Raw genomic sequence first — 25,998 nt, forward strand, 5'->3', positions numbered from 1 at the left:
TCAGACCCATCGGCCGATGGGACCGATCCACAGATGGGTTCCAACAAATATACAACATTCATATCATAATAGGGCAAATGTTGTCAGCAAGATGTTTGCATTTATCAGTTGAAGACAAAAGCCTTTGGGGACCTGGGCCAACTCCACGTGTCCCGACAGGGGGAGAGTCGAGACACGTTGAGTTGGCCCAGGTCCCCAATGGCCTTTGTTCCCCTTCGTGGAGTTGGCCCAGGTCCCCAAAGGCTTTTGTCCCCCTCCGTGGAGATCGCACAGGTCCCCAATGGCCTTTGTCCCCATTTGTGGAGCTGGCCCAGGTCCCCAATGGCCTTTTTCCCCCTTCGTGGAGTTGGCCCAGGTCCCCAATGGCCTTTGTCCCCCTTCGTAGAGTTGGCCCAGTTCCCCAAAGGCTTTTGTCCCCCTTCGTGGAGTTCGCACACGTCCCCAATGGCCTTTGTCCCCCTTCATGGAGTTGGCCCAGGTCCCCAAAGGCTTTTGTCCCCCTTCGTGGAGTTCGCACACGTCCCCAATGGCCTTTGTCCCCCTTCGTGGAGTTGGCCCAGGTCCCCAAAGGCTTTTATCCCCCTTCGTGGAGTTCGCACAGGTCCCCAATGGCCTTTGTCCCCCTTCGTGGAGTTGGCCCAGGTCCCCAATGGCCTTTGTCCCCCTTCGTGGAGTTGGCCCAGGTCCCCAAAGGCTTTTGTCCCCCTTCATGGAGTTCGCACAGGTCCCCAATGGCCTTTGTCCCCCTTCGTGGAGTTGGCCCAGGTCCCCAATGGCCTTTGTCCCCCTTCGTGGAGTTGGCCCAGGTCCCCAATGGCCTTTGTCCCCCTTCGTGGAGTTGGCCCAGGCCCCCAATGGCCTTTGTCCCCCTTCGTGGAATTGGCCCAGCTCCCCAAAGGCTTTGTCCCCCTTCGCCTTGCTCGCAGCACGACTGTGACATGGCTGCTCAATACAGAAACACAGTGATTATTCTCATTAACCACATTTTACACTGTAACACCCTCATACCCAGAAAACATGCCATGGTGTGTGTGTGTGTGTGTGTGTGTGTGTGTGTGTGTGTGTGTGTGTGTGTGTGTGTGTGTGTGTGTGTGTGTGTTTGTGTCTGCCTGTACATGTGGATTTAAAATCTTCGACAATAGTAGCAGACAATGCAGCCAACATCAGCAATTGTGCACAACTCATGAAGATGACACATGTTGCATGTTTTGCACACACACTGAACCTTGTGACCAAGAAGGCGATCGAGGAAACTCCTGGCCTTCATCCGCTCGAAGGCAAGAAAAATGGGACCGGGATGAGAATGAGGGAGGGACCGGGATAATAATTTTTGTATACTGAATCGAGGCTCGTGAAAGAGCTAACATTTACTTCACAAACAAATCAACCAGACAAACAAAATATATAAAAAGAGGGAGCGGAAAACAAGATGGGGAGAGAAGGGGAAGCACACAAACACAACATTTGAGAGCAGGGAGATGTGTGGAAGGGAGAGGGCTTGGGGGAGGAGGCGTGGGAAGGGAGAGGGTGAGAGAGGAGGTGAACAGGGGAGTTGCAATGAGGTAAGAAGCGGGGTGAGGATGAGGGAGTGACTGGGATGAGGATGAGGGAGGCAGTGGGATGAGGATGAGTGAGGCAATGAGGGAGGGAGGGGATGAGAGGATGAGGGAGGGAGCGGGATGAGGATGAGTGAGGGAGAGGATGAGGATGAAGGAGGAACCGGGTTGAGGATGAGGGAGGGACCGGGATGAGAATGAGGGAGGGAGCGGATGAGGATGAGGGAGGAGGGAGGAGGCAGGATGAGGATGAGTGTGTACGGAATGATGGAGGAAGCGGGATGAGGATGAGTGAGGAAATGAGAAAGGAACCGGGATGAGAATGAGGCAGCGGAATTAGGATGGAGGAATGAGATCGGAATGAGGAAGGCAAGGAGTGATCAGGATGGAGGAATAAGTAGAGAGGAATGTGCGGGGACGAATAAGATTGCGGGATGAAGAGTATGGATGGGGGCGACCGGGCCGTGCATGACTGTGGTCTGTGGGAATGAGGGAGAGAGCAGGATCAGAATGAGGGTGGGAACTGGGAATGAGGGAGGGAGCAGGATCAGAATGAGGATGGGAACTGGGAATGAAGGAGGGAGCAGGATCAGAATGAGGATGGGAACCTGGAATGAGGGAGAGAGCAGGATCAGAATGAGGGTGGGAACTGGGAATGAAGGAGAGAGCAGGATCAGAATGAGGGTGGGAACTGGGAATGAAGGAGGGAGCAGGATCAGAATGAGGGTGGGAACCTGGAATGAGGAATGGAGCGGGATGAGGATGGAGGAAGTAAGATGGAGCACGGAGGAATGAGCTGGGATAGAGGAATGAACCAGGAATGAGGAACGATCGAGAGGGACACGCCTTTCCCAGAGCGACCGCATCAACGGGCGCAGCTGCACCGATTGCTCAGATCTTAATGCTGCGTTCTTGTCGATGTGAAGAGGAGATACTCGGAAAGTGAGGAGGTAGAGGGTCTGTCAGCACAGCAGAAGGCGGAGGGAGGAGGGAGGAGGAAGAAGGAAAGGAAGGGAGGATCCAGAGAGCAAACTGGAAGAGCCGAAGCGCATATAAATCGGAGATCGAGACGCAGACAAGTCGTCTCCAGATCGACAATCGCCTCGGAGTGACTGGCGGACGATATACTGTCCACGATTTAAAGACAAACCTCGGGCTCTGCGCGGCGGACGCTGAGGGATTCATGGCGTGCTTCGGACGCTACACGCACGCGGTGGTGCGCGCCGTGCCGGGGTCTCTGCAACATCACGCGCTGCGAGACCCCAGGAGCGCCCCGTTCGATCTAGCGAAAGCGCAGAGACAGCACGGCGTCTACGTGGGGATCCTGCGGCAAAAGCTTGGTCTACAGGTCATCGAGGTGCGTCTTTGGGGGTCTTGCCCTCCACCTCAACCCCCGTATAACAACGTGGTCGTCCCCACGATCGGTCTTGCCGTTAGACGTCCCTGATTTCATTATTTATTTCCCATGATAGATTAAGGGTCTCTGTCCCGCCCGGTACAAGGGTGCGGTTTGAGCGATCGTCGACACCGTCGGTTCGTAAAACGATCCTCGTGGTCCCAGCGGACTCTCTCCGGCGCAGATTTACAAGCTCCATCGGTCCCACCACCCGCTAACTAACTCCCCCTGCTGGGGAAACCAATCGGTTTGTGGAGATTATTTACGTTACTCTCCCTTCGCCCGAAACGAGTCCCGCCATTCATGACTGCTTAAGTTCGTGGCTCACTGAGTCTCAGTCGGCACGATCTTCTTCTTCCCTTTCTGCGTCTTCTTCTCCTCCTTTTTCTTCTTCTGCCTCCACTTCTGCTTCCCCTTCTTCTTCATCCACGTCTTCTTCGTCATCCACTTCTTCCCCTGCTTCTTCTTCCTCCTCCCCTTCTTCTTCCTCTTCTGCCACTTCCCCTTCTTCTTCTTCCACTGCCCCATTCTTCTTCTGCCCCTTATTCCTCTTCTTCTTCTTTCCCTTCTTCTTCTTCTTCATCCACTTCTTCCTCTTCTTCATCCACGTATTTCCCTTCTTCTTCCTCCTCCCCTTCTTCTTCTCCCTCTTCTTCCGCTGCCCTTCTTCTTCCTCTGCCCCATTCTTATTCTGCCCCTTATTCCTCTTCTTCTTTCCCTTCTTCTTCATCCACTTCTTCTTCCTCTTCTTCATCCACTTATTTCCCTTCTTCTTCCTCCTCCCCTTATTCTTCTTCCTCTTCTTCCGTTGCCCCTTCTTCTTCTTCCTCTGTCCCATTCTTCTTCTTCTGCCCCTTATTCCTCTTCTTCTTCTTCCCCTTTTTCTTCTTCTTCTTCCCCTATTTCTTCTTCTTTTTCCCCTTCTTCTTATTCTTTTTCTCCTTTTTCTTCTTATTCTTTTTCCTGTAGCGGTCCCCGCTGAATGTACACAATCGCCTTGCACCTGCCAGGATGCGGCCAGGGTGCGATCGCCATGCCGGGCTCGTCCGGACGGGCCCAGACGCGCCTCTCCTGGGCATGCCCGGACTCGCTGTTCCCGGGCACGCCCGAACCTCCCGGGCACGCCCGGTCTCGTCTTTCCCGGGCATGCCCGCTCTCGCCTTTCCAGGGCTCGCCCAGAGCGCCCGGGCACGCCCAGCCTCGACTTGCCAGGCCGCGTCCAGGACGCCCGGGCATGTCCAGACTCGCCTTTCCAGGGCTCGCCCAGAGCGTCCGGGCATGCCCGCTCTCGCCTTTCCAGGGCTCGCCCAGAGCGCTCGGGCACGCCCAGCCTCGACTTGCCAGGCCGCGTCCAGGACGCCCGGGCATGTCCAGACTCGCCTTTCCAGGACTCGCCCTTGATACCCGGGCATGCCCGGTCTCGGTTTTCCCGGGCAAACGCCCGGGCATAAATGTGTATATATATTGCTGCCCGATAAACGGGCTTTTCAGAATACCTGAGCTGTTTTGTTTCAATAAAGCAACTCGGACGAATTCCGTCTTTGGTCGCGTCAATTCTTTCGACTCGCGTTGGAGCGCAGCTCCTTCATACCCCTTTTTTTTCTTCTTCTCCTTTTTTTCTCCTCCTTCTCCTCCTCGTGGCCAATTTTGGTGGAACACGTTCCTTGGCAAGACCTCGGGTTACCTGTAAAATCCGCAACAATATAATCGAGCAGAGTGGTCGAGGCTCATGGAGGTTGACAGGTAGTGACAGTAAAGGTGGTGGGTCATTAGTTCCATTGGTTCGCACGACCCTCAAGTCTGCAATCGAGCAGCAGAAGGGCATCTCGAGTTGGTTTCCTGGAGTTGTGAGGTTATACCACAATCTGTGTTACCACATGTGGATGCTTGGCTTCCGTCCACAAACTGTGCCCGCATTGTGTTGTTGACCGAACACTGCCACCACTGTTTGTCTGTCCGAGGACGTGTTTGGTTTTAATTACGTTCTGTTTAGGTTGAATTTGGTTTTGTAACTTTTGATTTGGGTGGTTTGTGGTTTTCGGGTAATTTGATGACCGAGCGCCCGTATGGTACCAATTGCCATGTACTTCTTCCTTTTGTTGCCGCATCCATTCGGGAGAACATCATTTCACCGTTTTCCATGGATCTGGTGGATCATCCTCTGATGCATCATCATCCTCTGATGCATCATCATCCTCTGATGCTGGCACGACTGTCATCACAATTATTATTTTTATTTACTTTACGTGGTGTTTCCCAATATATATATAATTAATTCCTTGTTGAGTGTCATCCTGAGTTGTTGAACACCTGATTATTTATTTATTTTCCCTCCTTCCGACCACCCGATTTACTTGCAGGTTCCTGCTGACGAATCCTTCCCAGATTCTGTTTTTGTGGAAGATGTGGCCGTGGTCTGCGGCGACACGGTCTTGCTGACCCGACCGGGTGCGCCCAGTCGCCGTGCGGAGGTACGGAGCAAAATGGCAATATTAATTGCTGCCATGCTTCTTGAATGACTAAATATAATTAAAGGTCTCCTCAGTTTCCTTCCTGCCGACGCTCCCCCATTTTGGATTATTTTATTTTATTTGTGGATGAGTTCATCCCAGTAATTTGTGCAGGCAGCAGCAATCCAGCCTGTGCTGGAGGAGCTCAAGCTGCGAATTGTAGAGATGAAGGACGAGACGGCGATGTTGGAAGGAGGAGACGTCCTTTTCACAGGTAAGTTTTCCTCTGCTCATGTGAGAAGCAGAGGGGAGGGGAGGGCAGGGGAGGGAGGAAGGGGGGAAGGGGTTGGAGGGGGGGATGTAGGAGGGAGGGGAGGGGAGGGGGGAGATGGGGGAGGGGGAGGGAGGGGGGGATGGGGGAGGGGGAGGGAGGGGGGAGATGGGGGGGGAGATGGGGGGGAGGGGGGAGATGGGGGAGGGGGGGAGATGGGGGGGGAGGGGGGGGAGATGGGGGAGGGAGGGGGGGAGATGGGGGAGGGAGGGGGGGAGATGGGGGAGGGAGGGGGTGATGGGGGAGGGAGGGGGGGTGATGGGGGAGGGAGGGGGGGAGATGGGGGAGGGAGGAGGGTGATGAGGGGGGAGATGGGGGAGGAAGAGGGGAGGGGGAGGGGAAGGGAGGGGGGGGGGGAGATGGGGGAGGCAGGGGGGGAGGGGGAGGGGAAGGGAGAGTAAGGGGGTTCATATATATGCTGGTGGGTGAATGTGGTGTTCATCACGTTTGAGTTAAGTGTGATGCCGATCAGGAAGAAGAAGAAGAAGAAGCTGTACTACCAACTTCATACACTTCTGGAATTGTTTGATTTATTTGTATTCAAATGTCTAGTGATTGTTTTGTATTTATTTATCTTTTAAAAGGCTCCGGCACTATCGAGCGATTATTATTATTATTATTATTATTATTATTATTATTATTATTATTATTATTATTATTATTACTAGGGCGTGCCCGTACGTGGGTGCAAAAAAACATGCGTGCAAACAACAACAACAAAAAAAAAACTTTGAAACCACGTGGCAGTAACGACCACAGAACCCCCCCTCTATTTACATGAAATGGTTTGGTCTATTCGCAAAGCCAAAGCGAACGGCTTGCGAGTACGGTAGAACCCCCCCACCCCCCTCTATTTACATGAAATGGTTTGGTCCATTCGCAAAGCCAAAGCGAACGGCTTGCGAGTACGGTGACCATACCTTGGGAACCACTTGTCCGATTAATTTCAAACCTTGAAAAGGCACATCCTCGGGTCCCCAGCAATATACCTGTAATACCTGTAACCTGTGTAATACCTGTAACCTGTAACCTGTAACCTGTAATAACCTGTAATACCGTAAGTGCGTGATGTGACCGTACAATGAATGTATCCTCCCGACGCCGCAGCTCGGATGGCGCTGCAGTTAATCGGGCCTGTATCGGCAGAGTTATTATAAACGTGTACTACAATCGATCGTACCTTACAACAATCAACACAGATTGCAACTTGAAATAAATGAATACGCTCTCAAATGTGCCGTCCGAGGCAGCGTCTGCTCGCCACGTTCAGCATTCAGTACGTCGTCACTATGACTATCCGTAAGTCCGGAAGTGACGTCCTCATTTGACTGTCCGGAGGGTCGCATATCGCAGTTACGATGAATCGCAAATTAGTTTTAATTAGTTTTAAAACATAGTTTAACGCCAACATAGCACCAAAATAGTTTGCCAACGTGAAATAAATGAATACGCTCTCAAATGTGCCGTCCGAGGCAGAGTCTGTTCGCCACGTTAGGCACACGTGATAGCTCGCTGCTCTCTGATTGGTTGAATCGTTTTTTGGACATAGCTCGGTAACTACTTCTCCGATTAATATGAAACCTTGAAAAGGCACATCCTCAGGTCCCCAGCAATATATCTGGCAAGTTTCAATTAGATCGGACCCGTGGTTGTCGAGAAACAGTGGTCACAGACAAACACACACACATACACACAGAGATTACTGGAATTATAGATAGACTAGGGCGTGCCCGTACGTGGGTGCAAAAAAACATGCGTGCAAACAACAACAACAAAAAAAAACTTTGAAACCACGTGGCAGTAACGACCACAGAACCCCCCCCCCCCCCTCTATTTACATGAAATGGTTTGGTCCATTCGCAAAGCCAAAGCGAACGGCTTGCGAGTACGGTAGAACCCCCCCCCCCCTCTATTTACATGAAATGGTTTGGTCCATTCGCAAAGCCAAAGCGAACGGCTTGCGAGTACGGTGACCATACCTTGGGAACCACTTGTCCGATTAATTTCAAACCTTGAAAAGGCACATCCTCGGGTCCCCAGCAATATACCTGGCAAGTTTCAAGTATATCGGACCCGTGGTTGTCGAGAAACAGCGGTCACAGACAAACACACACACACACACACACAGACACACGCACACACACACAGACACACACACATACACACAGAGATTACTGGAATTATAGATAGATTATTATTTTTTGCCTAAAACACTCGCAGGTACTCACTGATGAACCTATGAAAGTTTGATGAAGATCCGTTCTGCCATCTCTGAATAAAACGCGGACACACAAAAACTGGACACACACACACAACCAATGTATGTAGGAGGCATCCAATACAAGTAGTTCCTTGCAGTACGCAAGCATGCCCCACTGAATCGTGTATATGCGCGCGTGCACACACGCACACACACACACACACACACACACACACACACACACACACACACACACACACACACACACACACACATAGAGCAAAAATTTATTGAAAAAATATATATATGAATAAAAAAACCACGTGGGAATGGAATCCCCAAAAAACAGCAAGAAAAGGTAGGAATGACACGACAATCCTTTTATGGATCGCCGCCATGACGACATCTTTTGACATTTTTGTTATAGGTGGCAATAGTAACAAATGTATGAAGATGTCTACGTTAGAGGTACTTACAGATTTGTTGTTGTTGTTGTTGTTGTTGTTGTTGTTGTTGTTGTTGTTGTAGTATATGTATGCAGAAAGTGGAACAGAGCCCTCAGGTCTTATCTCAAAGTATCCACATCCAAAAGGGGAAAGGGCAGGTGGGGGGTGAGGTTGGCAGGTGGGATGCCGTTCATGAAGCCCGCCTTGGCCGGGAAGGTGAAATCCAGGCTGAACACAATATTTTCTTATCCAATCAGGAAGGGAGTTCTTTGTGGGACTTTCCCAGCGGACTAATCAACGTGGAGCAGAAATTCTTGCCGATACCTTTAAGGTGAGCATTTTGCTTTACTCCATTTTATAATTTCATTGCTTCCATGTGCATGGCTGCTCTGCCACAAATTTGTTTTTTTTGTGCCAGGACTTTGCAGTGTCCACGGTTCCAGTGACTGGTTCTTTGCACCTCAAAGGCTTCTGCAGCATGGGGGGCCCAGACCTGCTCGTGATCGGCAGCAGCGAGCACGCTCAGAAGGCACTCCGGGTGAGAGGGGTGTCTGGATATGAGAGCACATAGTCCAATGGTGAAGCTCGGGACAGGTTTGCCTCAGGGGGTGGGGGTGAGTGGTGGTGAAGGGATTTGCATGGGGAGGGGTGAGGGGGGGGCAAGGAAGGGGGTTGCCTCTGGGGGTGGGGTGAGTGGTGGTGAAGGTATTTGCCAGGGGGGGTGGGGGAGGGCAAGGAAGGGGGTTGCCTCTGGGGGTGGGGTGAGTGGTGGTGAAGGTATTTGCCAGGGTGGGTGGGGGAGGGCAAGGAAGGGGGTTGCCTCAGGGGGTGGGGTGAGTGGTGGTGAAGGGATTTGCATGAGGGGGGAGGAGGGGCAAGGAAGGGGGTTGCCTCAGGGGGTGGGGGTGAGTGGTGGTGAAGGCATTTGTATGGGGGGGGGGAGGGGAAGGGGGCGAGGGGGTTGCTTGTGAGCCGACATCCCTTTGCACCACATAACTGTGTATGTACACAGACAATGCAACAACTCACCGACCACCACTATGACAAGCTGACCGTGCCGGACGATTTTGCTGCAAACTGCCTGTTTGTGCGTCCTGGTGGGAAGAGCCATGCCCTAGTTCTTCGTTCTGCAGAAGATTACCCTGAGAGCATCAAGGTGAGTGAAACCTGGTTAGGTTGTAAGCAGAGGTGACTTTGAAGGAATTTATCTTCATATTCCATATGCACATTGGAGGAAGGTGGGGACTGTGCAGGGGAGTAAAAGGGAAGAGAAAGTGCTGATTAGGTCCCAGTATATGCTTTGTAAGAATCTTCCTCAATTGGTCTTCGTCCAAAGATGTATTCTTCCCAAAGAGACCGTAGGAAAATACGAATATGTGGAAGAAGGTATAAACGTCACCTGCACTTCATTTGTGCACATTATTCTGTTATTGGGTGGCGCCACATTTTGCGTGTCTTTCTCGCAGGCCTTCGAGAAGCTCAAGGATTATACTCTCATCCCAACATCGGTATCAGAGCTGTTTAAGGTTAATGGGGCGCTGACCTGCTGCTCCATTTTGGTGAACAGGAAGCTCGATGTGTGAACAACCTGCTCCTCATTCTCCTGCTGTTGTCGGTTCCACAGTTTCCATCACACACATACATCCCATACGTCCACGACATGGTCATTTCCTTTGCTTCCATTGATTTCCTCAATTCCAATCCCGACATCAAACTCCATGACTTTGCCTTATCTCGCAGGTACATATCACTTATTATTTGCATCCGCACAGCGTCTGTAGCCTGAGATGTTAATTATTATTATTTTTTTTAAATCCAACAGCCAATCAATAGAAGTGGAATACTACTCGGATGTTAAACAAATGGATTATTATCGTTAAAAACGATCAATTAATAGAAGGAAACCAAATGGCCGTGGATGAAGCTGTGACTGCGTAGCTGTACTAGAATAATAATAAAAAAAAATTTTAAATTTAAAATTTATTTTTAATTAAAATTAAAATGTTAAATTAATTAATTAATTAATTAAATTAATTAATAGATATAATTTAAATTAATTTTAATTAATTAATTAATTTAAGTAATTAATTAATTAATTTATTAAGTAATTTAATTAAGTAAAATTAAATTTTAAATTTTAAATTAAAAAAAAAAAATTTTTTTTTTTTAGCTGTACTAGAATATACAATAATGCAGGTGATGATTGTGCTGATAGCTGGTGATAAGTAATCAGGGTAATAGGTTTGAAAATTGATCGTTTAGGTCTTGGGTTCATGATCAAGATCGGACGGACGTCCGGTGATTCACGGGCGAGTGAGCTCGTTGCTTTGAGATGGGAAATGTTCTTTTTCTCATTTTTGTCATTTCAGGTTGCTTTGCTCGGGCCTGCTTCTTTGTACTTTAGCCTCGGCTCATGGAAGGAGTCTCGGCAAAAGTTGCAAAATAACATAAATTATTTTGTGTGTCGGGGAATGTAAGGGGGTGTCAAATTTCACCATTTTTGCACAAATAATATATCGATGTCCCAAGATGTAAGGAAGGAGGTAAGCTCTAACTAAGGCAGTGTTGTACTTGCAGTTTTAAACAATAGTCCCGGAACCATTTCATGTTGGTGCAAAATGAGACTCCTGACTGGTCTCCTGGGGGTCAAATGAGACCCCTGACTGGGCTGCTGGGGGTCAATTTCATTCTTGATTGGTACCTCGGATTGACGAGATTCTAGTTTTGATCATCGAGCAGCAAAAGTTTCAGCCTGGGGAGAGATAACAACCTGTCGGCATAAGTCCACTGACCGGAAAAGGATTTTTAAAGTAGTTGCAACAGATCGAGTCGGGAAGTAATGATGAAAGATCAAGGTGAGAGGATCAAGTTGTTGTGATCAAGATCAAGGTTTGGCAATACGTTGAGGTAGCCCAACTCTGAAGATCAATCTGAGCTATTACTTTGAACTATGAGGGGGGAAATGCACGGCTTTAGGTTCATTTGTAATGTGCTGCCAGATTGTTAGGAAGGGGCTGGGGGGAGATGGATCGAGGAGATGCAAATGGTATTTGTCTTGGTGGTGGGGGTGGATGTGAGGTCGGCGGTGGGGGTGGACGTGAGGTCTGCGGTGGGGTGGAAGCGAGGTCGGCAGTGGTGGTGGATACGTGGTGGCAGTGGTGGTGGATGCGTGTTTGGCAGTGGTGGTGGATGCATGGTTGGCAGTGGTGGTGGATGCGTGGTTGGCAGTGGTGGTGGCTGTGTGGTTGGCAGTGGATGCGTGGTTGGCAGTGGTGGTGGATGTGTGGTTGGCAGTGGTGGTGGATGTGTGGTTGGCAGTGGTGGTGGATGTGTGGTTGGCAGTGGATGCGTGGTTGGCAGTGGTGGTGGATGTGTGGTTGGCAGTGGATGCGTGGTTGGCAGTGGTGGTGGATGCGTGGTTGGCAGTGGTGGTGGATGTGTGGTTGGCAGTGGATGCGTGGTTGGCAGTGGTGGTGGATGTGTGGTTGGCAGTGGATGCGTGGTTGGCAGTGGTGGTGGATGCATGGTTGGCAGTGGTGGTGGATGTGTGGTTGGCAGTGGATGCGTGGTTGGCAGTGGTGGTGGATGTGTGGTTGGCAGTGGATGCGTGGTTGGCAGTGGTGGTGGATGTGTGGTTGGCAGTGGATGCGTGGTTGGCAGTGGCGGTGGATGCGTGGTTGGCAGTGGTGGTGGATGCGTGTTTGGCAGTGGTGGTGGATGCGTGTTTGGCAGTGGTGGTGGATGCGTGTTTGGCAGTGGTGGTGGATGCATGGTTGGCAGTGGTGGTGGATGCGTGGTTGGCAGTGGTGGTGGCTGTGTGGTTGGCAGTGGATGCGTGGTTGGCAGTGGTGGTGGATGTGTGGTTGGCAGTGGATGCGTGGTTGGCAGTGGTGGTGGATGCGTGGTTGGCAGTGGTGGTGGATGTGTGGTTGGCAGTGGATGCGTGGTTGGCAGTGGTGGTGGATGTGTGGTTGGCAGTGGATGCGTGGTTGGCAGTGGTGGTGGATGCATGGTTGGCAGTGGTGGTGGATGTGTGGTTGGCAGTGGATGCGTGGTTGGCAGTGGTGGTGGATGCGTGGTTGGCAGTGGTGGTGGATGTGTGGTTGGCAGTGGATGCGTGGTTGGCAGTGGTGGTGGATGCATGGTTGGCAGTGGTGGTGGATGTGTGGTTGGCAGTGGTGGTGGATGTGTGGTTGGCAGTGGATGCGTGGTTGGCAGTGGTGGTGGATGTGTGTTTGGCAGTGGATGCGTGGTTGGCAGTGGATGCGTGGTTGGCAGTGGTGGTGGATGTGTGTTTGGCAGTGGATGCGTGGTTGGCAGTGGATGCGTGGTTGGCAGTGGTGGTGGATGTGTGTTTGGCAGTGGATGCGTGGTTGGCAGTGGATGCGTGGTTGGCAGTGGTGGTGGATGTGTGTTTGGCAGTGGATGCGTGGTTGGCAGTGGATGCGTGGTTGGCAGTGGATGCGTGGTTGGCAGTGGTGGTGGATGCGGTCTTGACAGAATGTAATTTTGTCGCTGTTACCTTGTAAATGCTTGTTCGGATGCACTGCAGATGTGTGACCAAACATCCCCTTTTTTCATTCCACCCTCGTATTCATTGGACAATTCTCATATAGTTTGATTGTGTTAGTGGTGGAGAAGTAACCTGCTCGTGCGAAATCTACAAAGTTTAGTTCATAACTAGAGTGGTCTTTGTGCTTGGGTTGGTCTAGGTCATCTAGATATATTGCATACGTAAAATGGTATTTCTCCTCCTCCTTTTCTACCTCCTTGGTTTCCTTCTTTTTTTTTTTTGTCCCCCCCCCCCCCCCCTCCCCCCTCACCTTATCACACATGAAAATTAATTTTTCTCAATTTCCCTCCCTGTTCCGGACCTTTCTTAATTGCCCCACAGCATATGTAACATGTCGGTGGCCTCATGTTTGCATGATCCAAGTTGTCAGGGATTTAGAGATGTTTCAACTTTGTGTTAAGCAAAGGGAGGAAGAAGAAGAGGAGGAGGAGGAGGAGGAACAGTAGGAACAGGAACAGAAGGAACCACCTGCCAGGCTGCCAGTAAAAGGGTCGAGTTGGGTAGGATCAACGGAGGTAGAAAGATTGCACTTATGGGTGGGGATGACATGAAGGTTGTGCATCGCTTGATTGAATCCCTGGAAGGAAGAGTGCGCGATTGAATGGTTTCCCAAAGGAGGTTCCACAATTGGCAGAAAAAGAGTGGAGGTCTTCAAGCCGGATTTTGGGAATTTACCCAGGAAGGTGTTTACTGGAAGGGACATGTACGACCTAGAGGAGCTGAGAGAGCAGAGAAAGGTATACCGGAGGAGAGGCGGTTATAAAAAGGAGGCCATCGACCTTGTTGTGTTAGACAGATAACTATGACTGACACCGATGGTCAGGCTACCTGTGAATGGCCCCGCCCATCAATCGATGGTGTCTGTTCTTTTACGTTATGATCTCCGATCCCTTTAGTGACTCTAAAAGTACAATTTCTGATTCTCTAGACTTTCAATCTCAGTATGCAGACAAACTCTCGGTGCTAACCTGTTGCTCTGGGACTTGCGGAGAGGGGACGGAGCAACGGGTCTTTTTGAAGCTTGCGCTGCGCCATTAGCCACGTTACGACCCGTCCAGACTTCCTGGCAATTTGGACTCGTTGGGTTTGCCGAGTGTTTTGCGTTCCATCCGAACGGACACCCGAACGGCTTTTAACGAGACCGGATCGTGAACCTGCGTATCTGAAGGACAGCCGACCCTGTGCCACACTTTGCCAGTTTGGAATGTTTCCGGCACATTTTGAAATTCCTCTGGAACATCACTCGTTTGTACCTTAATTTTTTTGGGATCTCTTCTGGAAGATTACTCTTTGAGCACTCCAATGACCGAGTGATGATTTACCCAGAATCCAATTCTACTGACTTCAATTGGTCTCGGGGAGCAATTCTGAAGTCACATGACACAATCCAACAGTCGATTGAAATTATTTTTTATTTATAGCTATTCGACTTTCAACACTGTTCGGACAAGCTTTGTCGATTATGATATGACATTAATGCGTTAGTTTACTTTGATCGACAAAGACCAGCAATGTAGTTGCATGTTTTGGCTGAAGATGGATGAATGGACGGTGGGTCGGGGACGGTGACAACCGGTTGAGTAATGCAGGAAAGGCCCGTATTTTTGGCAATTCTGTTTCACTCGCTATTGATGTGGGTTGGGGGAGGTGGGGTCATGGAGGTATGGTGGGGAGGGGTTGCTAATGGTGATGGGGCTGGTTTTGGTATGTCCGGTACCTCTCCAGCAGCCCATGCTCCCAAACCCTGGCGTGCGCCGTACTCTAAAATGAGCTGTGCTTTGCTTCCTAGTGCATTGTGTGCAAAATGGTTCGCCCTGGAAATGCAAGACTCCCTTTTAATAAAGCAGATTGAAAATTCGTGCATCTGAGTTGTTGAATACAGAAAGGTAATCCCGCTTTACAAATGCATGTCGTGTGAGGAGCACATCAATTACAAGTGCTACTTCCCCTTAAGTACTATTTGTTGAACTGTGTTTGGATAACTGGTCAATATCTGCCAGCAACCCTCTTATGGTTAAACTGCCAAAATCAAGACTCTCTGCTCACCTTCACTCCTCTTTTCTCCCGCCTCTGGAACAAACTCCCCCACTCCCTTCAATCCCACTCCTCCCTCCAGGTCTTTAAAACAGCTGTTCACCACCATCTCTTATCTTCCCCCATCCAAAACCTTGATCTTTTCTACCCCCGCTAATTCACCCCAGATACACTTTTTTGAAATACCAACTTCTTTCCTGGAAGTCCTTGCAGTGTTCATATGTTTTATACCTCTCCCATCTCCCCCCAAGCCCTCTCCCTCCCACATTTCTCTCGATGTCCCTGCTCTCAAATGTTGTTTGTGTCCTTCCCCCTCTCTCCCCATCTCGTCTACCGCTCCCCTTATTTTATGTTTTATGTGTCGGTTTGACTTTTTATGTGATTAATGTTCGCTCTTTCACGAGCCTCGATCTTGTATACAAAAAAAAAGAAAAAAAAAAGATTGGGTAGTACCTTTGGTGAAGAGTTTGTGAGACCAATCTTCAATGAAATGTGCAAATTGCATTGACTGCCGGCCTCGTCATGCTTGGTCAGTTGGTTCTGTTTGCCTTGTATACTCGATGTGCGAGTCCGCACCCAGATCTACGTTAATATAGCACCACCACATGGCCTTTGGCACAGCTCGACAAAGTTGTCTAATTTGACCATAACATTTTAACCTCTAATATTTAACCACAATTTGATTTTATACCTTGAATGGGGATTATGTCCAAGTTATCTACACTCATTCCTGAGTGTTTGTCCGCACTACCCCTATTTGGATGTGTGCTGCTGTAGGCCTACTGCTTTGAATAGCCTGCTCAGCTGGCCTTTGGCACGCTTTGACAATATTGTCTAATTTAACCCTTGATATCTCGATCTGTGTGAAAAGGGGGTGTCAAGAGAAGTATTCCAGCTTGTATTGCCAAATACTCTTGTCTTGTTCCCCTTTCGTAAATGATTCAAAAACATAAAATATGCAAAACTTAATGTGGATTTTCATCCTTGTTGCAAATTAATTAATTGATTAAAAACCCGATTTTCTTGGTATATTTTAATCAACAACTTGCTTCTCATCCCAACGTTGTGTGTTTGCTTTGGAATAACCAGCGCGAAATAAGTGATGAGCATGCCGGGTACAAAAATGGTTTAAACAAAAACAATTAAAGGTTTAAGCAATTAAAATGGTTTAAACTTGTTCCCACTTGACCAGCCACACAATCAAAGGTGATGCAAAGCACCCCTCCCTCTATATAAGGGATCATTTCTCTGTACGCAGCTTTAACATGGGCACTGAAAATTAGTTTCTCGGCTTCTACTGGACGAAATCGGCTGCAAATTTCAGAAGTAAATCATTTGTACGTTGAGGTAATATGTTCCAAATTTCAGCAACGTCCATTTCCGCATTCTTGAGTTTTATTTAGAAAACCCTCAAATTCACGTTGGTGTTCGTCCACCCAAAATGTGTTGGCGCTCATATCTCAAAGGCTATACATTGAAACGAGCTGAAACTTGGAATATGCATTGGCCAATAGGACTAATTAATGGCTTTCGGAACAAATTCATAATCTCTGCTTATTGAGGGGGTGCACGAGGAGTGGGGGTGTGTTTGACCCCCCCCCCCCCAAATAGCTATTTTCTCTCCTCTCTGAAACTACACACACAATTTTGATGAAACTTGGCAAATATTTTTAATGGCAAATTTTATTACACCAGCAACGGTACCCGCCCTATGGGCGGGGCTTCAATTGGGAGGCCCAAATGAAAAGGCAAAACATCAGAAATTTAAGGCTTAAAATTTTTTTTAAACAGTTCATATAAACATCCGTTGAATCATATCACACGCAAATCATCAAAATCTAAACTGTACATGGCACCCATTTTGAAAAAAAGATTGAATTCTGTAACACGGAAGCGGCCGCTGCACGTCTTTCTCAGTCGCTTTGCACACGCTGCCATGTTACTTCAGAGCCGCACGTTTATATAGGATGAGTTTGTCAGGAGTCGATCTACTCTCTCCTGGTACGTAGAACAAACAGTATTTGTAGAATTTCAACAAAAGCCACATCACTGTTCATATTGGTAAATATTATTCCATCGTGTTTGGAAAAACTGCAAAATTGAAAAAATTGGAAAAACTATATTGCCTATTTTACTCCCAGGGGTCCCAGGAATACCCACCCAAAATATCGTTGCGATCGGTTGAGCCGTTTTTGCGGTACCTTCGAACGGACGGACGGACATTTGGTGAATTATAGTAAGATCTGACAAGTAAAATACATTTACTTCTTCATTCAGCTGTATGAATCAAATTAGCACCCTTTATATCAACTTTTCTAGAGCATTACTTGGTTCCTCCTAAGAACACAAGGGTAGTCCAGCATGCACATGAGATATTTTTTTTTCTGAATGTCCCTTCTTTTCTATAGTTTGCCATATTGCACATACAATGTAAAGGGGCCTTTTCTATGCCCCTGGCATTTTTCCAAATAATATTTTGAGATTCTCTGAAATTGATTCGTTGAGTTTGCAGCACAAGATCCTAAAACTGCCATTTAGAATGCCATAAAGACAGTGCAACTATGATTTTGGAACGATCCATCACTACGACCCTACCGTGTTTACTGCTGCCAGTCCGACTGCCATGGTAGTGATTCAATGTAAGAATCGCTTTTGTAATCGTGATGCTACCAATCATACAGGGATCTGGCTAGTTTGCTGGTGACCCTAATACTAGTTCGCCAATCGTATTGCCATACATATATACATAGACTCAAACCATTTGGACAAGTCAATGTTAAAAGTATTGTTGAGGTTATGCCATAAAGGCGAACCCCCTATAGTCAATTGCACGACAATATGTAGCCTGCAGTAGTTAGATATGTCTTATTGAATGTAAAGATGAGCCCTTCCCGTTTGTATAGTAAGAGAGACCAAACATGCGTTGAGTTAGACAGGATCTTCAAATCTTCGTTGGTTAAGGGAAGCCATAATACCAGATGTGCAGAAGGCGTGGCCAGAATCACAGGCCCACGTGACCAGTGAGGGGGCGGAAACACCTCGCCATGATGCGACTAGCCTCAGCCAATGGGAGGCTCTGGAACATTTTGAAGGGCGTGACCAGTTCTGATAATGGCCCACACGCAGGCATTATCACTCTTGCTTTCTGGGACGTCACCGAGGACACACCTGAGCTCTCTTGCCCTTTCGCCACGCCCACGACGAGACCTCGCTTGCTTTTTCATATCTCCCACGACACGTGTTTGGCCTTTGTGTTCGACGCCCGACACCCATCGCGTCTGCGCCGATCTTTTATGCCATCTGGCTGACCTGCAAGCGTTGGCCTTTCGACACGACTCACCTGAGCTGAAGTTGTCTGCCTGCGTGGCAGCTGGTCCCAACTGCGCTGAATTTACCTCATCCAGGCTGCACGTCACGATCGAACTACGAGCCGCGCACACCAGACCACGTGGTCACCAGCGAGGAATCCCAGCACGTATATCGGTACGCCCTTTAACCAGAGTGTTATTCCCTGATTGTGTGTCAGAGTGTGAAGGCGCCAGTGGGGTTTATTAGGATAGGTAAGAATGGTTAAGGTAAATCTTCGTCTGTTTCTCTGTGCCTTCCCAATAAAAGGCTGTACATTTTGTTCTTACTTCCAACCTGTTTGGTAGGTCTTTTCTCCATTGGCCTAGCATCATCCGGAACCGAATTTGGCTAGACTCAGGTCCATAAATCTCGTGGGGTAACGCTGCTTTCCACACCGTGCAAAACCCCTCGGCACGCAATTGAATAAGGTGTGTGAAAGAGGGTTCAATCGCCGTCGTCGGTGACGTGTGCACCTTGAAGGTATTCGTGATTTTCCGGTATTAACCGAGGGGAATTACGCAACAAAATTGTTGTGCAAGAAGGGGGTTTTGAACCCGGCCCCCGCAACAGTATTGTGTTTTGACACAAAATGCAACATTGTGATGAGTAATTTAAAAAAAAAAAAAAAAAATCAAAATGCTGTAATTGGCACAATTTATTTTGATTGGCAACCTTAAATCTTGCCAGATTCACACAAAAACCAAGGCCGCCAGGGAGTAGGAACCTCAAATTCGGATGTTTGTGTGCGAGAGCTGCAAACCACAGATCGCTCATGAAGTGACCTATGCAGAGAGATGTGTAATATCCCTCCTCCCCCTGATTGCAGTAAGAATGAATAACACCACGATTTCCCGACATTTAGTTTAGCACCAACAAAATAATCCAAATGGAGCATTGTACATTCACTTGGCCAGTCCATGTGGCCGTCCCAAAAGGATGTGGGTGAGCAAGCAAGCACGCTGTCATTAGGCCCAGAGCCGCTAGAGTGGTGTAATAGCAAGGGTTAAGGCGGTGATAATACTAATAGTAGTAATAAAATGTTAGTGCTGAAAATGCCGGCACACCGGGAATGCAGCATATTCACCGCTGGAAGATGGAATTTCCAGCTCTGGAGGCGCTGTGGGATGATTAAGAGCCATTCCAGCAACGGTCCAGAAAAACAACTGTTGGCCACAACCTTGGGGAATCGATCAAATACATACACAAATGCATATGAAGTGTACATTTATATGAGAGGAAGGAGAAAGATATCTTTACCGAGTGACAAACTCTCCCCCTAAAAACAAAATAACATCTTATGTTCTACCAGTTAAATTGTTGCTTCCTAATGTGTCATTTTGGTATAACAACTGCTCTTCTTCTGCTTTTCCCTTTCTTCCTGTTCTCACAAAATTGATGCCTTTCGTCGACGCCGCTACTCGTGCCCCTAGAGCTCTTTCGTAGCTAATCCAGGGTTGCAAGTTGTCCCAGAACCCCAGGCTGGAGAAGTTAAGCAAACCACGGCTGGCTAAGCTCTTTCTGGGGAAAAAAAATAAAAAAAATAGTTTTCCATTTAGATTCAAGCTCCCGGTGCATGAAATTGATATAAAACATGAACCTTTCCTGTGCTCATAATTATATAATACAAGGTCCAGGCTGTATATTGCAACATCAAGCGGAAGTGGCCATTGCAGGCTCCTTCATTTCAAGAGTCTGGTGATGATGGGAGGATATGCAGGAAGAACTTCAATGGCACAGATATGAAAACAAACACGATTGTCAAGTTGGTGGTGGTCCGAGCAACAACAAATCACACATATAAATACTTGTAGCACCTTAAAATGGTAAGAATGTACGAGGAAAGCCTCGGCGCAGTAAATGGGTGTATTGCAAGGTGAAATATGATGAAAACCTGATGGAGCGTCGACACAAAAAGCTCAGCGAGTTGCTCTCTCGAAAACACAGTCTATGAAAAGGCTCATATTTCTACTTGGGCCTTGTTTGTGACCCGTAGAGGTTACACGTATACTGTATTGCACATTGTTTCCATGGTGCTAACTGCAGCTTCCCCCGTTTTCTGAGCATCAATTCGGACAATAAATAAATATTTACAACATAGACAGTGTTCTTGAGGGGAAGTTCTTGCGAGCACAGCTTGAGGGCCTTACGTGCCCTGTGCCAGTGAAAGTTCAGCCGATTCTGCGTTGCAGATACCCTATTGAAAATTAAAAAGAAAATTCGACGGTCTGGTTACAATTAGCACTGCCGCCTTCCTCAACAAAAGCAGGATGGCTCAAAAAGAGGCCGTTTGGAGCTTTCTTCATCAATGTTGGTGAAAGAATAACTCTTTGTAGATCCATATTGGTCACTTGCTGAGAAAGCAGATCTCTGTAGCTGCCACTTTGGTTCTGAGCAGTCAAAAACGAGGAGGTGCTGGAGAAGGATCCATTCCTTTTGGGAGTTATCGTTCGTTCTGAAGAGCAAGCGACACCTTGCCCGTTGGAGTTTCAAAGTAAAGCAGCTATTACAATAGTTGTTCTGAAGCAGCATGTGTGTTCTAACGTTTACTGTAAAATAATTTAGCCGGGTCCTTGTTAATTTTCAAGATGCTACAGGAAAGGAGACCCTTGCATCCATCAAGTGGAAGCCCCAAGGTAATAGCAAAACTGTTGTTCGGCTGCCTCACCAATCCGATATTTCCTCCAAGCCATGGCCACTGGCCGACAGCAATGGCCACGACGCAGGTTGAACAACTCAGGCTTGCCTAGAAAAGTCTGATTTAAGTCTCACGAAGCTCCAGGAAGTTACGGCTGATTGTGCAGGGTGCTGGAGGACATCGGTGGCCGCACACCCAAAGGAAATGCTTCAAGTCGAATTTTCGGCTTGATGAATGAAAAGAAGATTCTGGTCAATCTCCCCACCCCAGCTCAGGAAGACCTGCCATCAAATTTGTATAAATCCCAAGAGCATGCTTGGTGATTATCGACAAATCTCTGGTTTGTCTGAAAAAATGTGGCATCTGCTGCTCTTTATTGCGTGTGGCTACCCTATGCAGGTACGCCATTGGCAATTTCAGGTAGAACACGTCAGATCTATGGATTGTCCTTGTGTGTGTTTTTTTTATTTTCTGGGGTGAGAATTTGTTCTTCTTACCTTTGATTAAAATATTTAGCCAAAAATAAATTCCTTATTAGAAAACTAAAGGTAGGTCAGATGTACAAGTCCAGATCATGTCTTGTCTCATGGAGAAAATAAAAATTTGTAACCACTTGTCCTCTGAAGGGATCCTGATAAATATTCTTATGAAAAGTAGATTTGTACAATTTCCTTCAGAGATTATAAAAACAGTCTTTGCATTGAGGTGAAGACTTCTTGAGGTCATTGTAGTCAAGATTGCAGAGCCATAATATACTTGTGTCTCTGTTGAAGGCCCAAGCAAATGGATATGACTCAGTATGACTGTCGTCACACGAAGATGAAACTGTAGACACAGTGATGTCACAGAGTCGAGCTGCCAAGCTCTGGAGGAGGTGAAGTGTTGCTCAGAGGAAGCAGATGGGTCCGACCTCGAGGCGATACAGTGCTCCCTCTTCAGGGCTGGGAAGGCCCAGGATTATGGTGATTGGGAGACTAGCTGTGTTTCGTGTGAAGAAGATGAACCTCGTCTGCCGCCATCGGCCATCTTGGATCTACACAGATGGAGAGACATCACCGGCACACTGTACATCACCAATTTATGGAGGGCACTGCATCGGCGGCACAGCTGCACCTCAGTTATGATGCAACCAGCAGCCACATGCACTCGGTTCGGATCTATGTAAATCAAGCTCATTCAAAACAAAATAATCATGAAAAACAAAACTTACTAAATGAGGTTTGATTTTTGCAACTTTCCAGGCAACAGTGAGAACTTAGCCAAATATACTTGCTCACTAACTTGGCAATTATCCAGCACTGTGGGATGAGATGAACCTTGACCCCAGATCTCACGGCCATTCCAGCTCAGAAATCTCAGCGGAGGGTCCATTGGAGGCCTGGAGGTGGTGTGCAGATGCAAACTCCCAGGAGGCTTTGCTCGGCCACCCCAGATGGGCGTGTTTAGACAGTGCACTTTGACCACCTGCCTTGCTTCTGAACTCAGCAGGTGGATGAAGGTCAACTGTACTCTGCTCAGGTTGAACTCCAGCTGTAGGGAGAACAAGTTTGGATTGGGGTTAGTGTTGAGGTTTTGGCTTTATGCTCGAGTCTTACCGTAAAATGGGGTGAATAGGGACAGCAAGGTGAATAGGGACAGCAAGGTGAATAGGGACAGCAAGGTGAATAGGGACAGCAAGGTGAATAGGGACAGCAAGGTGAATAGGGACACAAACTGAAAAAAAGTTCGGAAACTTTTTTTGCTGAAAATTGATAACCATACTGATTTGTTGATATTTGGGTTGAAAGTGTTCTCTTGTTTTAAAAAAAAGCAACTTATAGTCCCTATTAACCCCATATATGGGTTAAATAGGATTTTTATGGCTGTCCCTATTTACCCCGTTTTACGGGTGAATAGGGACAGTCACTAATACAAAAAAATAATCATCAAGAAACAATCCTGAGTTTCCAACTTATTGCTAAATTGATAGCTCAGATGGATGCACATAATATGCACCCATAATATAAACCACGGTGCCAATGAAAAAAAAAATGGGATAAAAAGTTTCTCCAAACTGTCCCTATTTCTTGATTATTATTATTTTGTATTAGTGACTGTCCCTATTCACCTGTAAAACGGGGTGAATAGGGACAACCATAAAAATCCTATTTATTCCTATTTAACCCATATATGGGGTTAATATGGACTATAGGTTGCTTTTTAAAAAAAACAAGAGAACACTTTCAACCCAAATATCAACAAATCAGTATGGTTATCAATTTTCAGCGAAAAAAGTTTCCAAACTTTTTTTCAGTTTGTGTCCCTATTCACCTTGCTGTCCCTGTTCACCTTGCTGTCCCTATTCACCTTGCTGTCCCTATTCACCTTGCTGTCCCTATTCACCTTGCTGTCCCTATTCACCTTGCTGTCCCTATTCACCTTGCTGTCCCTATTCACCTTGCTGTCCCTATTCACCCCATTTTATGGTACTCATTATTATTTAGAAAACTATGGCTGCAGTTATTGCTTAGTTGGTCACAGTTGTTAATAAGTTGTCATTCTTGCTATGTTAATTAAAAAAAAGGAAATGAAGCTCAGTTAGGCATGTCATATTTATTGATCCTTTGTATTAGAATCAAATGAAAGGAAGTTAATTGTCAAATTGTGTCGAAAAAACAACTTTTCAAACCTTTCAACTTCCACATGAATAAAAGAGGTCTTTAGAAATGGGTTGGAGGAGAAATCGGACTTGCAGGTAACAGGAAGTGTGAATTAGAAAGATTTACAGGTGACCATGTGACACATATTGAGGTATCAGTTATCTAGGACAATCTAAGCAATGATCGTAAGGTGTTTCTAAAAAGACTGATGCATCATGTGGTGTATCGAACAAGTTGCAAAACAAAAGTGCATTTTGTTTTCTCTTTTAAGACCAAAAGCAATTAAATATTTTAGGAATCGTGCATGGCCGACAGAAAGCGTCCCAGCTCTGAGGATGTCCTCAAAGACAAAAACCCAGGACATATGTGGATATGTAGTAGACACGTAATAAGTCGATCGATGGTTCCGGTTAGAAATCTAAAATAATATTTTCCTGCCAGTCTTGATAAGGCCTGAAACAGCACTCTGAACAAGTTACAAATTCCTGCTCTAACCTACAGGGGGCATCACATGAGCGGCACAACTGCGCCCCCAGCAAGTAATTCTACCTGTAGCCATGTACCTCTTCCGAAAGAAGAAGAAGAAGAGTCAGAGAAAAATCGAACCAGTTATTCTGTGATGGTTAAGGTTAGTAACATAGCATAAGATGAACAATCTGCCATGATCGTTGTTGCGAGATTGAAAGCAGCCGAAGAGCACATTGAGGGCTATTTAAGTTATTTAAAAATTTACTAATTTGAACATCTGGGTTTACCATCTGTTTGGTATTCTCATCTGAATACAGCTCATGATGCTTTGATCACGTGTTTGTATCCCATATAGGTATGCGTTCAGATATTCTAACAGTAATATGTCCAAAGAAACCCAGTCAGACATTTGCAGGCCCCATGACAATCATGGTTCCCTGTTTGAAGCAATGTTTTTATGACCGGATGCCCTTCCTGGCACCAACCCTTAGTTGCCTCTTCCGATGCACAGGGATACGGTGTACCTATTCTAAACCGGGGTACACACCGGGATCATTCATCCCAGCAAGCTGGTACTCAATTTGCCGACCTCGGAGGGATGACAAGCTGAGTCAACCCCCCTGGTGTTAATTCAGCGATCGACCGGGATTCGAACCCAGGATCCTAGGATCCCAAGCCGGCACCCTAACCGCTAAGCCAACACCAGGCTATCTACTCTACCTACATACAGCATAATAAATAAATAGCCCTTATATATCATATTTTAAAGTGTAAAATTCACGAGATTATTTACTTCTGAAGATAAGTTGTTTAACATTTGAAAAAAAAAAAACACCCAGGAAGTAATTAAGGAAGATTTAAGGGTCAAAGACTTCATGGTGGCCTGAGAAAATGAAAAACAGTTTCCCTGTCTCTCAGTTGTTAACTAACAGCAAAATTGGGACCAAGGAAGTTCGGTTCATTTGTTATCTCAGTTTTCCAGCTAACATGATTGATGCCGCTCGAGGTCCCTGAACCTTGGCCGGGGCCGCAGGCTGTAAGCACGTCCGTCCTCCTTTGGAAAATTTGCAGGTCACCTTCAGTGAATCAGACATGCAGCCCAGGTTGGGGTCAATCCAATATGTTCCTGTTGAGGGTACAAGCGATTAATATAGCAATCATTCTGCTGTATCAGAGCGAAGAGATAACTCAAATGTAACTTCTCATTATCGATACCCATCAAACAGGACAAAGGTCTTAAAGGGAGCTGCAGTCACCGTCGATCAACTTGTCCTCGCAGTCGAGCAAGTCCCGGCATATGCGAGCTGGGTTATCCTTGGAGCCCAAAGGGTTCTTGATGCTTTGGATGAGACTGTTGAGATTATTCAGTGTGCGAAATATCTCTGATCTTTGGGCCTGGGTGTCCTGTGATTCCTGTGCATGAAAGCAAGGTATCATCATCATCATCATCATCATCAGGGGTTCATCGTCACTTCCTTGTATGGCCAAGTTCATAAATAATGAAATTGATTATCCTTAATGTATTTGAATGTCAGATTGAAATATTTATTTATTTATGTTATGCCAAATGTATCAAACCTCAATTAGAATGTCATATGTTTTGAATATTAATTTATGTTTACATAGATCGAAGAAGGCTCATGGACTTCATGAGATGTGGTAATGATTCATGCAGATGTTCAAAGTGAAACTCACATCCATCCGCAAAGCTGGGTTGGAATTAATGAAAGTGTTGAGGGCTTTGCTCAGGTCGACATCAGCCTGAAGACACACACACACACACACACACACACACACACACACACAAGGAGAAGCCATTTCATTAATATTTTTTTAACGAGGTGCAATGATGGAATATTGATACCTCAGGTAAAGGAAAATGAGCTTGTCTAGTCTGCTGCCTGTCAGTCTCTTTCTCCCAG

General features: G+C 47.0%; 3 protein-coding genes across 3 annotated transcripts in view; 1 reads left to right on the forward strand and 2 right to left on the reverse strand.

Annotated features, from left to right (window-relative positions):
• Nucleotides 1-2,303, reverse strand: part of PTGES2 (prostaglandin E synthase 2) — a 43,688-nt gene extending 41,385 nt beyond the window's left edge. The window contains exon 1 of the mRNA XM_078767182.1: nt 1,226-2,303. Coding sequence (XP_078623308.1) covers nt 1,226-1,267 — 42 coding nt within the window. The 5' untranslated portion in view covers nt 1,268-2,303. The remainder of the gene's footprint in view (nt 1-1,225) is intronic.
• LOC137438727 (N(G),N(G)-dimethylarginine dimethylaminohydrolase 1) lies at nt 2,274-14,813 on the forward strand. The gene is made up of 7 exons (XM_068134016.2): nt 2,274-2,913; nt 5,313-5,423; nt 5,577-5,676; nt 8,637-8,710; nt 8,798-8,917; nt 9,392-9,535; nt 9,846-14,813. Exons 1-7 carry the CDS (start codon nt 2,740-2,742, stop codon nt 9,960-9,962), a joined length of 840 nt encoding a protein of 279 aa, XP_067990117.2. The 5' UTR covers nt 2,274-2,739; the 3' UTR covers nt 9,963-14,813.
• A 7,042-nt stretch (nt 14,814-21,855) lies between these two features.
• Nucleotides 21,856-25,998, reverse strand: part of LOC137438726 (uncharacterized) — a 230,457-nt gene continuing 226,314 nt past the window's right edge. The window contains exons 57-61 of the mRNA XM_068134015.2: nt 25,772-25,837; nt 25,333-25,489; nt 25,093-25,202; nt 22,251-22,499; nt 21,856-22,002 (exon numbers count right to left, since the gene is read on the reverse strand). Of these exons, the coding sequence (XP_067990116.2) occupies nt 21,856-22,002; nt 22,251-22,499; nt 25,093-25,202; nt 25,333-25,489; nt 25,772-25,837 (729 nt within the window). The remainder of the gene's footprint in view (nt 22,003-22,250; nt 22,500-25,092; nt 25,203-25,332; nt 25,490-25,771; nt 25,838-25,998) is intronic.

This window comes from Myxine glutinosa, chromosome 13, assembly GCF_964187855.1.
Source record: "Myxine glutinosa chromosome 13, kmMyxGlut1.1, whole genome shotgun sequence".
Taxonomy (NCBI): Eukaryota; Metazoa; Chordata; class Myxini; order Myxiniformes; family Myxinidae; genus Myxine; species Myxine glutinosa.